This window comes from Metarhizium acridum (genome assembly GCF_019434415.1).
Source record: "Metarhizium acridum strain ARSEF 324 chromosome Unknown scaffold_350, whole genome shotgun sequence".
NCBI classification, from domain to species: domain Eukaryota; kingdom Fungi; phylum Ascomycota; class Sordariomycetes; order Hypocreales; family Clavicipitaceae; genus Metarhizium; species Metarhizium acridum.
Genome location: NW_027094029.1, coordinates 34,604 through 49,324, shown reverse-complemented (window position 1 = coordinate 49,324; position 14,721 = coordinate 34,604). Strand labels below are relative to the sequence as shown.

The following is a 14,721-nucleotide window of genomic DNA, read 5'->3' as shown; positions in this document are numbered from 1 at the left end:
AAGCCCAACGCCGATGTAGGACTTGCAGGCTTACCTAAACTGAATACACGGCGCACTTACCGCCTATAGTATCTCTATTCCTTTTATGTATATATAAAAGTTACCGCGCTCTTTCTTTTCCTCTTAAAACTAAGGACCTTTAATACTATACCAGATTATCTCTAAATTGAGCCCTTTTGCTCCAAGCCCTCGTAACCGAGCCCTTGTCACATGTAATCTGATAGAGAATTTGCCGCGTAGCGCAAAAGCAACGAGATTACCACTACGCAATAAAATTGCCACCATATCCGTATCTGCATAATGATTCTGAGGTCCGGTTAGTGTTTCGGATTACTCCGAGATGTGGGCTCTGCCCCCGGATCTCAGCTCCTCTTGTCACGCGTTGTTTTATTAGCTCTTTCCAGTTCAGCTCGAGTATATTTACCAAATGGCTAACTCTATATTGCCTATCTGACACTAAGTAGAAATCAAAGATCAAGAGCGTAGAATCGTACTGAGGTCGAGACAAGCTAATGACAGAGCTCTTGAGAGACCGGACGTGGCCTGTGATACCTCCTCTTAAGTCACTATGCCCTCTTGAAGCAGGCAAGGGTCTATCGATATCTCCCTCTTTACCAGACCCTGTAAGCACCCTGGCACATCCCTGTAATCGAATTCTTAATACTCAAGCGCTTCTTTCCGAGAGAGTTTTCAACGGTAATAAACACCTCTATTAGCAAAAACTGCCTCTTGGTTTGTGGAAGGATGCAATATTGGGGCCTCAATGGGACAATGATGCATTAGCATCAATATAAATCTCAATTAATGCCCATATATTGCCTCAATAGGACGTCTTGCTATTTTTTATATGGAGTACTATCGTTCCGTTGTGGACCCGGCGCTGCCGGTTCTCTCCGTCACATGCAATAAAGTCGTTGGATACCTAGGTATTTCTGGCCATGTGTGTTCGGGTACTAGTGGCGGCTTCAAAAGCCCTCAATACTTCTCCATTTAGATATTCCTCCGTCTGTATACATCGGAGTCCCGCATACATCGCCGCATGTCTTCGCCAAATCCGGGCCAGTAGAATCACTCGCTGAGCAGGGACTGAATCAAATCTTTTTGCGGTGAACCGTCAGAGCTGCATTGTGCGTTTACTATAGTCCTTGTGCTCAATAACAGTATTGTGGGATCCAAAACCGATACAGCCCAGCATGATGCAACTCGGCCCTGTGACGGCGACTGTAGCATCACGTAAGGTCCACGTTACATCCACGATCCAGTCTACCCGACCGTAGTGACTCCTCTCATAGCTTGGCTATTTATGTCCAGCTTATCGACGTTGTAGCAGGTGCGATATCTTGGTAAAGCTGAAAAAATTTGCTTCACGTACTGCGGTGTACTTACGATATGCTTGCGAGACAGCCTAAGACTTGCTTGCCTCGCCCGCGCTCTCTGTAATGCCTTCCGCTACCGGCTTCAGTAGCCTTATTATCGCATGTGAGCAAAGATCTCGAAACCCGTGCGACCGGCCGTCATTGTGGACAGGGGATCGGGAGAGAAAAGAAACCCGCAAAACGGCGGAGGGACGTGTAAATAATAGGGCCGCCAAAATGCACTAGAAGATTCTGATATCGTAATAAAAACTTGAACTATGCCAGCGCTTGCGTGAGCAACAGGTCGAGAAGCAATACTATGGCATTGGGGTTGTGGTGCTGAAAGTTTGCCAGGCGCTCTATCTGTTAGACATGAGAGCTTGAGCTTGCATTCAAAGAAAGGGAGTCCAGAACACACGGAGAAGCAGCCCTCCTACCATTTCAATCGCCGCCCGAATTCTAGCACAAAACGGAGGCATTATTCAAAATGCCACAAGCTGGTCTAAACAATACCAAGCAGTATCTGGCATAGAAGCCCATAAACCGAATCACCCGAGTCATGTACTTAACAGCCCCAAAGGAAACGTACGTAATAATTGAGATAATAACAGGTATTTGCAAACGCTTTCCCATTTCACCGGGGTATCAATGCAAGAAATGCGACCATGTGTTGTCGACAGAACTAGGGCGCGAAACGAGTCGTCAATATCTCGGAATCTAGAACTTGGGGTTTACTGTCAAAGTTTTCCCACGTGGCCGGCCTGTTTTGGTTACTTTGACAGAGTATTTTTGGCTTGAAATTCTTTATTGCTATGTATGCCCCCAAGCCCCATGAAACGAGTAGCTATTGATGGACTTGATATTTTGTTACGGCGGATTGATTGTATGAGATATCTTTCTAGCTCCAAACTGAGGAAACTGGACGCTCAAAAGTCTTCAAGGAACAGCAAAAATGCCAAAGGGATGCGACTTCACATTGGAAAAAAAAGCGGCAACAATGCGTCTTCAGGAAGAACGGTGGGAATGGAGGAATTCTTATCGCCGAAAAACGAACCAAAAGCCCTATTTACGCTCCACAATCAACAATGCTAGTTTCGTACGAAAGGCCACTTATTGAGAAATTTCGACTCGAGATTTATCTGTAAAATATTATAGTCAAAGTGCACTTTCTTCTAACTGCACGCGTAGAAGTCACCTCGTTCAACGGACTCGGAGTTTGTCCATCCCTGCTTTATAGTTGGCCTAGTTCAACCTCAAGCTCAATTCAAACACGACGACATGAAAAACGTTTATATAATATCAGCATTTTACAGTTCACTTTTCTACACGTAACAAATTTCATGTTTGCCAATTTACTGGAGAAGTTACTGGATCATGTTTGCGAAACCAGGATAAATAGCCAGTACTTCATTTATTTGTACCTTCCCAATATGCAGGCATTACAAATATCTTTTAGAAAATACTAAAAAACTTGATTTACTTTTGGCCCTCATAACCGAGGGTAGACCACTTTCCCATGTCGAAACTTCAACCACGTTTGGCCACATCCTCAAGCAGTGTAGTGGCAGCAAGCTTGCCCAATGCATTTGAGGCCAGGGGCGAATCACCCGTAAGAAGAAACCTGTCCCGGTGAACTTGCCCAGTCATGTCCTCGTTGAGTGGCTTGACACCAAGTTTCTTTAGTTCTTCGCCCATAAGCCACGGCATCTTGCCGGGAATATAACCCATGTCAATGTTCGCGCCAGTGTCCAGCGAGTCCGGGAACACCACAATCTCGTACCCGTCGTATATGTATTTGCTTCCTTCGGGTTTGCCCACGTTGGCGGCCAGCATGCTCGCGGGACCGTGGCACAAGGTAAGATAGTACCTCTGGTTATCGTGTGCCCAGCGGATGATGTCTCCGACGAGTTTGGAAAAGGGTACATCATTGAGTGCGCCGTGGCCGCCCGGGATGAAGATGCCCAGGTACGGCGTCTCGCTGGTGAAACCGTCCTTGCCCCAAATGTCCTGTAGATTGAGCGGGCTACGGAGCTTGTCCTCGTACTTGGCGTAGATTTTCTTTACTGCTTCGTCTTCCTTGGGGAACGCCCATACTTCAAATTTGACGGGGTCGCCGGATAGGGTAGCAATGTCAATGTCGAAGCCGGCGGCATCAAGATGGACCATTGGCAGCAGCGTTTCTACCGGATGATTGCCGGTGGAGAAGGACTCGCCGCCAGCCATCCTGAGGTAGCGCTCCTGGGTGGCAATGAGGAGAACCTTCCATTTCCCACCAGTGTAGGCATTAGGATAGTCGGCGCCGTCGAAGTCGGTTTTGGGGGAAGTGTACTGTGTGAGAGAGTACTTGGACGGGAACCAGGCATTGAGCTCGGCCTGATCAGCCACAGGGGCACGGTCGGATGTGTTTGACATGATGATATCGAGGCACTGCTCTGCTGCAGCTGTAATAGTAGTTACTGGTGAGGGGAAGTAACATTAATGTTAGCTCTTGGGGGCTGTGGGCCGTTGACCTATTTATACGTATCGATGACAGGCTAGAACTTGGGTGTGGTAGTTATTCCCTAGCTCTCCATAGAGGGCTGAAAAAAGCTACCCATTGGCAAGATTGCCAAGCCAAATGTAGATCTTGAAGTCTCCGATGATGCTGCGAGTGGCTAGGTTAACACAATAAGGTTTCATCGATGTCATCCCAAGGGTTATTTTTGATTGGTCGAGTTATGTCATAAATTATGCTTACCGCCACACAGGTCCTCCTCCGCCGGAGCACAGTCCCAGCAAGTTGTCAGGATATTTTGACGGAGTTTGGTACGGTTGGTGGATCATGTGGCGGGCAGTTCCGGCGGACTTCTCTTGGCCTTCCGTCGGAGTGCACTGTGGCAGCTTACTCGTGTCAAAGAGTATCGATTTCAGTTCTTTATTAGATATGCAGTGATGAAAAATACCGTCTTGGCTATTGTTAGAATTGTCGCACGGGCTCGCTTGTCGTTAAACTCTTTGTTAGTATTCAAAACTGTCAAGCTGTCAACTGCAACAACTCGGTTTTAAGGAGTGTTGTCTTGTGCAAAATAAGCTCGTACTGAGGATCACTTGCCAGAGAAATCCCTAGTTTTACAATTTTTCTACGTCAGAAATTGTATAAAATGCCTGCATACCACTAGGGGCCTATTGCCAGGGACAAGTTACAACAAATTTTGTATATAGCGTCACACGGCTACACGAGGGCTACGATCACGGCACCTAGCGCAGAAGGCCCTCGCCGACTTCTTGTATTTATAGAGCTCTTTAGTCCCTTGAAGCCTTGAGAAAACTGAGGACCTTTAAAACCACAGACTATTATCAAATGAATTGCGCTATTGACTCCAAGCCCTCATTGAGTCCTTGTCGCATCACATCAGCACAGCAAGCAAGCAAGCAGTTTACAGTCGTTTACTTTGGCTTTGGCCAAAGCTGCCAATGGCGCCTTCGAAAACAAAGAGCCACCAGACAAAAGAATCGTGAGATGATGAAGCAACTGCCCTATAATGGAAAGATGAAATAATACATCGCATAATAACCAACCCTGTTCAACATCTACCTTGTGTTAACAGCCATGCCTTGACGATAAGTTTGATCCCCGTTGGGTTCTTTACTTTTCAAACATATGCTAGAATTTTATGTAGTACCTGGGACTAAATGGCGAACTGGTCATAATTTATATCGGGTTGACCCGTACTAAATCGCTGGGTTGACCTTTTAAGCGGATGCAGTGTTCTGATCGTGAAACTGTGGACCGCTAGAGCTAATAGCGCAATTTAGGACTCTGTTATCCCTGTAATTGCATAGATAGTTGGGATTCCATAGACAAAGGTCCACGGCGGGCCACTTGCTTTGATTCAGAGACCCAATCAGCCGTCAATAAAGTGAAGAGGAATGGAAACCGCGATTCAATGCGGGGTGTTGGTCCGAGGCAACATTCGAATATATTCTGCCGAAGAGGTTTTAAACAAGTTGACAAGCGAAAACTAGTATCCTCCAATCCGAAAATACCGTAAAGTAGATGAGAACGGAGCTCGACAAGCGGTTCTCCATCGAAGACCCGTTTTGGCCACTTTCGCCCCGTCCAAGCTAGGTTGAGAAGATTTTGGACAACGGATTGAGCTAGATGAGACGGCTGGACCTATTTTGAAGGATAATGATATGTTGGTGTATCGTTTGGAAGAGTCAAATGGAGGGCACGCTGTTGTGCTGACTGGATGTGATCCTCAGTCTCTCACATTTCTCAACTCTTGGGGCAGCTAATGGGGTAAAAAGGGCATTTTCAGGATTGAGGACCATACGGTGCTTCGCATATATGGCATCCCAATTTGTTTCTACGGCGTGTTCTGATTGGAAGAAGATCTGACTGCGGCGGAACAAAAGGCTTACGATGTCTCCGTGGACGACCAGGTGCGCTTGCGGGCCGCAAACTTTCCTGGTATTTTGGCTTTGAGGCGCTCGGCAGGTTAGGTCTCGTTTCTATTCATTATTCATTAAAAGGTATCTATTGAAATGGAAAACGGTTGGTGCCTCAAGGACAATTAAGGCTATTATTTTATCAGTACGAAGTAATAGCCCTATACAAAGCCAAGGAAGTCAATCCCCTTCTCGTTGGTGCCTCATTTCCAGACGCCTGCACCCCGAGAGCTACTAGAATAAGAAAAAGCAACCGATGCGACTGTTTAGGTGCTACTTGGGTCGTTTGGCAATGATGACAGGCTTAATATAACCCCACGCAAATATCACCCTTGACCCTGGCAGTTAAATGAACTTCGGCTTCTAGGTCAAGTTTAATGCCAACGAGCAGCGCCGCGGCCTTCTGTTCTCCCTTGTCATCCGTTGCTCCTCGCAGTAGTTGGCCTGGGATCATTATTAACATTACTTGAACTGCAGGATGTGGAACGTCGGAACTGACCAGCTGGCTTGGATAGCCCAGTCAAGGTAGGTACAGCCTGGCTAATCTGGCTCTGTCTCCTACGACCGCCCTGAGCTTGACCGTCCACTTCGGACTCGCCACCAAAAGGTCCAATGGTTCCATCGGCCTTTGGCAACTTTGTTGCACTATGAAGATTGGTAACCACTTTCGCATGTTGCTTCACAGCAAGGGAAGGTGCGGGGAGGATAGAGGGTGCCATACCTTACAGAGGATGAGGAGGACATTTTATATGAGATTCTTTAAAGTGTAGCAGACAGTCGATGTATATCGGATGGTGTTTAACTCTATGGATTTACTATATTTGCGTATTCTGGAGGGACTCTATATACTCTCCGAGTCAGATAAGCCGTGGGCGGTATTGGGTTCCAGAACCGTCCGAGACGCATAATTGTATCGCAAATCAAACCTAATCGCGACATGCCTTCAAACCCGACCAGTTTTACCGCAACCAAACAAGGAGACATGCAACATAAAAAGGCCTTGATTTTCGCAAAGATCTGCAATTTTCTGTCACCGCCGCAACGGTCGTGCATAGCTATCTTGTCGAAAGTGGTCTCAGAATGTCAATGTTATACCGTCACTAGTTCCACTGTGGTTCGATGTGGCTACACTCATGAAACAGTGCCGTCGACCGTCCTGTTCACGGGAACCGTCACTCGGCGACGCCACGCTCAACGTTCTTTTCGCCATTGATGAATACACTAGTCGCTGTTTCTCGTGTTGTACGAACAAGCGCCCATCGATCAGGCTATATGGCACCCAAATCGTGTTGAGCAAGCCTTGAATATATTTGCCATGGGCAAGATAACAATTGAGTTCAAAGACAGCCAAGACATCGCCATGGCAATCCCGCTGCTGTTGGCGCTGTCTATCTGTCCGGCGATGCTCGGAGCCCAAGAAGGGATACGGCAGAGCCAGTCCCAGAATAGGCGTGAGGAGCATCGGTCGCGTCGCTGTAATCTGATGGTGTCCTGTATCAAACCATCAGTTCGAAAGCGTGAAATAGATGGCACATTGATCGTGCTTAAAGACGCCAAGGTAATGATCGACTCATCTTCCCCATCTCAAACGTTCGATGTAGCTAAGCTTCTTGTTGGTCAGCTCTATCTTGCCACACATAATCCCTCCAGTAATAACGCAGTGGGACATTTGTTCGCGGGCTACTACTTGCCATACCCAGACTCGGCATACGAAGGGCTAGTCAGTACTATTAGCAACGATCCACCGATGCTCAATTGGATATACGTGGACAAGAATACACACGAAGTTAAATACGGCGAGCGATCTGCGGCGCAAGGACACATCACAGGTCCCTTCGACTGCACTCGTCAAGACCGGCGACTGACACTAGAGGGATGGGAGGGCTTCGCTGCCGTGGAGGAGTCCCCGGGGATCTGGGCTTTATATTTCGACCGCGATGACGACGGGCTCATTACCAAGGTACCTGTAGGCACACGGGTCCTGGAAGTGGAACTGTACAGACGGGAGAAGAAGGAGCCCAAGCCGAGCGGCGATATAAAGCAGCCTCGGACAGACGAGGACAACGAACGCGCAGCACAGCGAGAAAGTGTCGACGAAGCGGCGAGGAGTGACTTCCACGGCCATTCTGACGCGACTTTCGGTCAGGGCGGGAGAGGAATGGCGTCGGACCACGTTGATTCATTGGATAGTAGCGACGAAGACTTGCGTCTTGCTTGTAGTGGCGTTGGGTCTTGTGAGCACCACCATAGAGACGACTTGCCTGGCACACCCAGCGCTACTACGGACGTTGTCTCTCGGAGCCCCCTGTCCTGGGGATATAGTGGAGATGATGAAAACTCCTTAATCGACAGCTCTACGCTAGGAAGCGGCGAGCTCCCCGTCGAAAATGTTGTCCGAGAAGAGAGGGGGACTGTATACGAGGCTCCACACGTCGAAGATGAAGATCAAATGCCGTGAAAGATGACACGCATATCAAAGGTGACAACCAATCACTGCAAATGTTTTGTTTTCGTGTTAACGATGAGTACTTCACAATTCCAGTAAGGGGCATTTTGCCTATCAAAGTGCTGCTGCCTAGAGTACACGTGTTGAAAGACTTGACCCTTGCATAATCCGGGAACTGTGTCCCCTATATTAATACGTTGGAACTTGATCGACTAAGCCGTGGCATTTTCTCCAGCCTGCGGCTAACGCAACTTCGAAAACCTCTGGTCCTTCATCCACGGATACGCTCGTTCCCAAACCGGCAGTTGCACAATATTCCTTTACAATACAAATACCAATCCAACGATAACGAATTCATTATACTTTAGGCAATACGACACTGAAGCTTCTAATCTATCCTTCGACGCTTGCACTACCTGGGCCCAGTTCCCAAAGCTATAGGCACTGGGTACGCTCTCCCCATGAAACAAGCTGGCCAGAATGACTCCATCAGTCTGCTGTCTTTCCCATAGCTCTCTTCCGTGCTAGGCACTAATATTAGGTTTATAAAAATTCATATATAATTATACTTGAAGCTATTTTCCAGTTGATTACTTAAATAGTAAAATCTTACCAAGCGGTACTAACAATATCTAGACTTACAGATACGCTCCAGGCAAAGGAGGCTTTATTGAGACTTTTACGCTCTGTTACGTGTGACGACCAAGGACGAAGCTGAGCAAGGGCGTCGTATTCGCATTAGGAATCTCCGCACAGGAATCTCAACGGCTTGCGACAACTGAGAAGTTTTATCTGCCTAAATCAGTTATCCTCAAGTCTCGGTTTTTTGATAGGTCATCATTCATGGAAATTTCCACGGCTCGCCACTAAATGGTGCGTTTAATTGATATGCATCCCGAGTCGGTGACTTTGACCTGCAACGTTGCAGCCGGGCATAACCCTTCCAAATGAGCGCCATTCTTGCTTGAAATACAGATATAAATATGCTATTCCGAAACCGAGCAAAACTTACGCCAAATTTATAGGGAACCTCAACATCACTTAGCTCGGAAACACCAGCATACATTCCCTACACGATGTCTGCTCTCCCAATCGCAGCGGTTCAATTCCAAAACGAATCCGGCAGCAAAACTGCGAATTCAGTGATTATTCGCAATTGTCTGCACAAGCGGCTTCAAAAGGATGCAATGTCGTCGCGTTCCATGAGCGTTCCATCACAGGATATACATTTGCGTCAAAACTAACCCAGATGAACTCGTAGCTGTGGCAGAGCCAGTAGCATCCGGCCCAAGTATACGGAACTCATTGATATTGCAAGAGAGAATGCACTCGTCGTTTTTGCTGGCTTGTTTGGGTATGCTTGTTTGAGTACGACAAAGAGCAAGACAAATTATACACTACATACGTCTGCGTCACTGGAGATGGCATGCTGGCCAAGTTTCTCAAGATTCACCCATTCATAAGCAAATATCTGTCTCCAGGGAATGAATTGTTTGTATTCGACTTGATGGGCTGGAAGGCCGGTATCCTCATCTATTGCGATAACGTCGTGGTAGAAAACGTTAGCGGAACAGCGTTAATAAGCGCCGAGATTTTATTCGCACCACATGTTACCATGTGCACTCCATCGACGCGACCCGGCGCTGGTTTTGCAGACCCTTCTTTATGGGTCAACCGGGACATTGATCCTACGTCGACAAGAGCAGAGTTCAACGGGCCCAAGGGTCGCTCGTGGCTCATGAAGTGGCTGCCCTCGAGGGCCTACGACAACGCCATGTATGTGGTATTCAGTAATCCGATTGGAATGGATGACGACCAGCTCAAGAACGGCTGCTCCATGATATTGGACCCGTTTGGCGACGTCAAGTCATGGAAGAGTGCAGGATGCTCGTGGTGACATGGCCATTGCAGTATGTACGAGGGACAAGTTGCAATTGGCAGGTGGGTTTAGGTATCGCAAGGCGCGACGCCCGGAGATGTACGCTGGTATTATAGCGGCGAATGAGGCAGACTTGAAGGTTTCTTGGATGTCGTGCTGACTGATCTGTAGAACTGGACATCTAGGAGTAACAACTTAAGGAGAAAGGTCCATTTGCCCGTTGCGGTCCGACTAGTCTGGTCGATAAGAAAGAAGTAAGGCACTGGCAATTCATGCTATTATTGAACGAATTGGCCTCATCGGTTGAGTCTGGCGTCTGCCTTGTCCGAATGCGAAGCTAGTAGTCAATGTGGCGCAAGTAAGCAAATCATCAGCTTCAAACGCTCCCCGTGAGAACGACTGCTTCGCGTGCAACGTGCTAAATCAAGTTTGGCATTAGCCACCTTCACACAAGGTCCTCCAAGCCGTTAACATTCTGACTACCCCGCGGCAGAAATATTCACACGGTACGCTCACGTCCCAAGCGCCATTCACGTCGCCACGGCACCTGCAAACGAGACAAGTGGCTTCGATTTCACGGCACAAGTTGTTTTTTCTACCTCTGCATTATTCTGTACAGTAAACGGAGTACAGCAGACTAGATTGGGTATAAAAAGTCAACGTCTAGTCCCACATTTACTCACACAACATTCACGAAGCAAGCTACGCAAGCATCAGTGGCAAACGTCAACGATACATTCAACCAAACCATTCACAATGTCTACTACAGCTGAGCCAGTAAATAACAAGGTCAAGATGCTCACCGAGATTAATGAGAACCACCTAACAAAGAACAGATCGTGAGTCGCGACGAATGGCTCGCCGCCCGCAAAGATCTCCTTGAAAAGGAAAAGGAACTCACACGGGCCAACGACAAGCTGACGGAACAACGCCGCGCTCTCCCCATGGTCAGGGTGGACAAGCAGTACATTTTTCACGACGCAAATGGGGAGCAAGTCACTCTCAGCGATCTCTTCCAGGGCAAGCCTCAGCTCATCGTCTACCACTTCATGTTTGGCCCCGAGGAAGAGATTGGCTGCCATGGATGCTCTCACATAGGCGACGCACTCCCCGACGTGCGACACCTGCGCTTCAAAGACACGAACCTGGTCTGCGTTTCACGCGCACCTGCCGAAAAGCTACAAGCTTTCAAAAAGGCGAATGGCTGGACGTGGCCGTGGTACTCGAGCCAGGGCACCGACTTCAACTACGACTTCCACGCGACTATTGACGAATCCGTCTGCCCGGTGGAAATGAACTTCCGGACCAAGGAGGAGATGGAGGCCAAGGGAAAGCGTTGGTGGACCGGTGATGTGCCTGGCTTTAGTGTCTTTTACAAGCGGGACGGTGAGATTTTCCACACATATTCTACTTGGGAGAGGGGCGGTGACAAAATCATGCCGACACTGCAGCTGTTGGACATGACGCCGCTGGGAAGGAGGCTGGACAAGTACGGACCTGCTGAGTTCCGCCTGAAGTACGAGTATGATGAGAGCGTTTAGGAGATTGACGGCGAAGGGTATCGGAAAAGTCAGGTTGGGAGCATAGATTGTATGAAATTGACCTACTGGGAGTGTTTTCAGAGGCAGCTCATGAGTATCAAATGGATGAAATTGCACCGGCACACCAAGCAGGCCCCGTCCAAGAGGGAATCTAGAATTCCATTTCGTGCGAATAGCTGCTATGCCAACGAGCCAGGTCTTGTAGACATATCCAAGACCAACTCACCTACTGTAGCAACGGAAGGTCTCCCGACGCTTGGGCTTTCCGGACCTCCTCCTCGTAAATCGCAACCAACGCGTCGTATTCCCAGAGCAACGCATTGTTCATCCGCTTCCCTGGTGTCTGATCACGGCCACCAAATACCCGAACCGCAGCGTAATAAACATTTGCTAGGGATCGGCAAACCCCTTCTGCGGCAGACTGTTGGCACTGATAATAGAGACTATTGTACCGAAAAAAAAGGGCATTAGCAAGTGAATTCTGTCTTGACACGGTTCAGCGGAGCACGGCACTCACTCTGTGCGAAATTGCATGTCTATTTTTAGCTTGTTGGTCCTTGTGAACCTCTTTTGCAGCCTGAAGTTGGCATACCCAAAGTCATGTCGATGACAGGCGGGTAAGAAGGGGAAGTTGAATGGATTATTCGGCGAACTGGTGCATCCGTCACTGGTCCAGTCCAGTTTGTTGGGTAGCTCATTGTCTCGACGGATAGTGAATTCGGGTAGTGGAATTTCGAACATGATTTTGTCCGTCATTGTTGTGACGGATCTGCTGGTTGTGTTGGAGTGGGAGATGGGACTTGCTGCTATCGTTGCTGCAATAGCAGTCAAGACTGTGAAGACGCCTTGCATCATGGCTGATGTGAAGCAGTATGAGTGTACACAACAATATCCAAAAGGTATTGATTGACTGATGAGCTTATAATAGCCTCATCCAGGGGAATTGAATGGAAATATATGTGTCGATTTCGTTGGAAAGGCTCGGGCTCGCAAGCTTGTCCCATTTACGGGCTGCAGGCCGTTTGTGATCCACCGATTCGCAATAGTTCTAAGCATGACTCCGTATTAGCACGATGGCCTTGCCCACGATTTCTCCCTGGAGAAGGTTTGCCGAGCAAGGTGCATAAATCTGCGGTTATTTTGTTCAGGTGAGTGCTCCGGGGCCCCGCCGGCTGGGTTCGGGAGATTGACAAGACGGGGATCCCTCGACTGCGGCCAAGAGCCGAAAAGTGCGGGATTGGTCTGGCAGAGGGCCGCAAGGGCTCAAGACTCGGTAACTACGGGGCAGGTTATAATGCCAAGCTGTTGAGTTGAATATAACCACTGGCAATACGACGGCTTGGGGAGTTGGTCAGATGACGAGACTGATGCAGCCCCTGGCAACACGCTTGGGCGCGGAGACTCTGCGGGAAAAGATGCACACTCCGGGACGCCCAGTCCTTTAATAGTCATGATTCGGGTACGTAATCGAATTCGGATGTGGCCGCGGCTGGGAGACCGCGGCCGCCGTCTCGACGGCACTGCCCGTAGTTTCGACTTGCATTGGGAACTACAGCCGCCGGCCGAAGCCATTCTGGCCGCACATTGTCCAGTCCCGCAAACAAGGCGTGGCTTGGGTCATGTTACAAGCTTTTAAGCTTCAATCTAAGCTCGGTGGTAACCTAGAAAGCTGGCCATCCACCCAAAGTCACACGGTCAATAAACTGTGAAAGTAGCCTCAATTCCGCAACTAAAAATAAATGGGTGTATGTATAATCAGCGTGGCATCGCGCGGCGTCAACTGTAAGTAGACATACAGTGAATCGGGTATACAAGACAAGGTTCAAGCAAAGGTCATGGCGTCAAAAATGTGAAGAAGAAAAAGAAAAAAAAAAGACGAAGCACCAGACGAGCAAGGCCCAAGAGCGTCGGGAACGTCCAGCAGCATTATCCTCATCGCTGCTGCTACCTCCACCGCCGCCAGCGCTGGGGAGTCCGGATGAAGCCAGAACCTTCTTGCCCGATGGGTATTGAATATTATAAACGGGGGCGTCTTTGAGGGAAACCTGTCCACCCAAGACATGTGGACAAGACGGCTGATTGGCATCTGGCCAGTTTAATTTGCACAGCTCGTCCACGCCAAGAGTACATATAGAGTCAACAATGTTGAGTGCCATGTAGTTGTTTGCTACCCAGCTGTCGGATTGCGCCAGACAGCCCGCGAGAAAGTTCATGCTGTTGGCTGCGCTCAGGGGCAATTTGTTGTCCTTTGTGTGAATGAGGGATTTGCACTTTGACGCATCGACATTACGGTACTGCATGGCAACGGGGCCGCCCGAGGTTGGCTTCTCCGTGGCAGACTTGCCCGTGTAGAGGTAATTCCACGCATCGTAGCTGACATCGTGGGCGCCGGTGGATTGGTCGATTCGGAGGAGGTAGACTTGACGATCCTCGTACTCGAGCGAGACACATATATTGTCGCAGTCGACTGACTGCGGCCAGTATGCCACGCGATTTGTGTTGATCTTGCAACCGGGCACGCCAATTGACGACGAGTAGCTATCGTGAGGCGTGGCCCAGATGGTGGAAATGTCTTCTCGTTTCGGGGTGACGCAGGCGGAGTCGCAGTCGGAATCGGAGATGGAGGGGGCGCCAAGGCGAGGCAGCGACAGCGACAAGCCCGTCGCAGCTAGGAAAGGAATGCGCATGCGATCAATCTGGGGGTCGGGGACTGGCGCGCGGCGAACGACATGCGGTGAGGATACGAGGCCAAGCGGAAACGAGAGAGGGTGCTTTGGCAGAGAGCCTGCGCGGCTGGCGCTGCCCAGTGGAAGAGGGGTGGATGAATAGGTCAATGACTGAATGAGTAAATGAGCGACATGTGCTCTCGCACGGGCAAGGATGAGAATGGGAATGGGATGGGAATGAGGCTGGGGATAGAAGGACCCGCGATGAAGTCGCCGGCCATTGCGGTGTTGGGCGCGCGTGACAGGGGATGAATGTGATTGGCCCGGGCACCAGACGGACGGCCGTTCAATTGACCCAGCCAGTTGACCCAGGTGCCGCTTCAGGCACATGGGCTCAGGCACC

At 49.1% G+C, this 14,721-nt stretch overlaps 7 protein-coding genes across 7 annotated transcripts; 3 read left to right on the top strand and 4 right to left on the bottom strand.

The window, feature by feature from the left end:
- Positions 1 to 2,882: 2,882 nt before the first annotated feature.
- Positions 2,883 to 3,767, bottom strand: J3458_015294 (uncharacterized protein; the record flags this gene model as incomplete). Its single annotated transcript, XM_007813866.2, has 1 exon — positions 2,883 to 3,767. The coding sequence occupies one exon, from the start codon at positions 3,765 to 3,767 to the stop codon at positions 2,883 to 2,885; it is 885 nt and encodes a 294-aa protein (XP_007812057.2).
- A 2,435-nt stretch (positions 3,768 to 6,202) lies between these two features.
- Positions 6,203 to 6,530, bottom strand: J3458_015293 (uncharacterized protein; the record flags this gene model as incomplete). The annotated part of the gene is made up of 2 exons (XM_066120739.1): positions 6,203 to 6,431; positions 6,508 to 6,530. The coding sequence occupies 2 exons, from the start codon at positions 6,528 to 6,530 to the stop codon at positions 6,203 to 6,205; spliced, it is 252 nt and encodes an 83-aa protein (XP_065974251.1).
- A 571-nt stretch (positions 6,531 to 7,101) lies between these two features.
- J3458_015292 (uncharacterized protein) lies at positions 7,102 to 8,244 on the top strand (the record flags this gene model as incomplete). The annotated part of the gene is made up of 1 exon (XM_007813868.2): positions 7,102 to 8,244. The coding sequence occupies one exon, from the start codon at positions 7,102 to 7,104 to the stop codon at positions 8,242 to 8,244; it is 1,143 nt and encodes a 380-aa protein (XP_007812059.2).
- Positions 8,245 to 9,658: 1,414 nt separating this feature from the next.
- Positions 9,659 to 10,129, top strand: J3458_015291 (uncharacterized protein; the record flags this gene model as incomplete). Its single annotated transcript, XM_066120738.1, has 1 exon — positions 9,659 to 10,129. The coding sequence occupies one exon, from the start codon at positions 9,659 to 9,661 to the stop codon at positions 10,127 to 10,129; it is 471 nt and encodes a 156-aa protein (XP_065974250.1).
- A 524-nt stretch (positions 10,130 to 10,653) lies between these two features.
- On the top strand, positions 10,654 to 11,769 carry J3458_015290 (uncharacterized protein). Its single transcript, XM_066120737.1, has 2 exons — positions 10,654 to 10,900; positions 10,948 to 11,769. The coding sequence occupies exons 1-2, from the start codon at positions 10,868 to 10,870 to the stop codon at positions 11,650 to 11,652; spliced, it is 738 nt and encodes a 245-aa protein (XP_065974249.1). The 5' UTR covers positions 10,654 to 10,867; the 3' UTR covers positions 11,653 to 11,769.
- A 109-nt stretch (positions 11,770 to 11,878) lies between these two features.
- J3458_015289 (uncharacterized protein) lies at positions 11,879 to 12,507 on the bottom strand (the record flags this gene model as incomplete). The annotated part of the gene is made up of 2 exons (XM_007813870.1): positions 11,879 to 12,095; positions 12,170 to 12,507. 2 exons carry the CDS (start codon positions 12,505 to 12,507, stop codon positions 11,879 to 11,881), a joined length of 555 nt encoding a protein of 184 aa, XP_007812061.1.
- Positions 12,508 to 13,288: 781 nt separating this feature from the next.
- Positions 13,289 to 14,721, bottom strand: J3458_015288 (uncharacterized protein). Its single transcript, XM_007813871.2, has one exon. It carries the CDS (start codon positions 14,706 to 14,708, stop codon positions 13,494 to 13,496), a length of 1,215 nt encoding a protein of 404 aa, XP_007812062.2. The 5' UTR covers positions 14,709 to 14,721; the 3' UTR covers positions 13,289 to 13,493.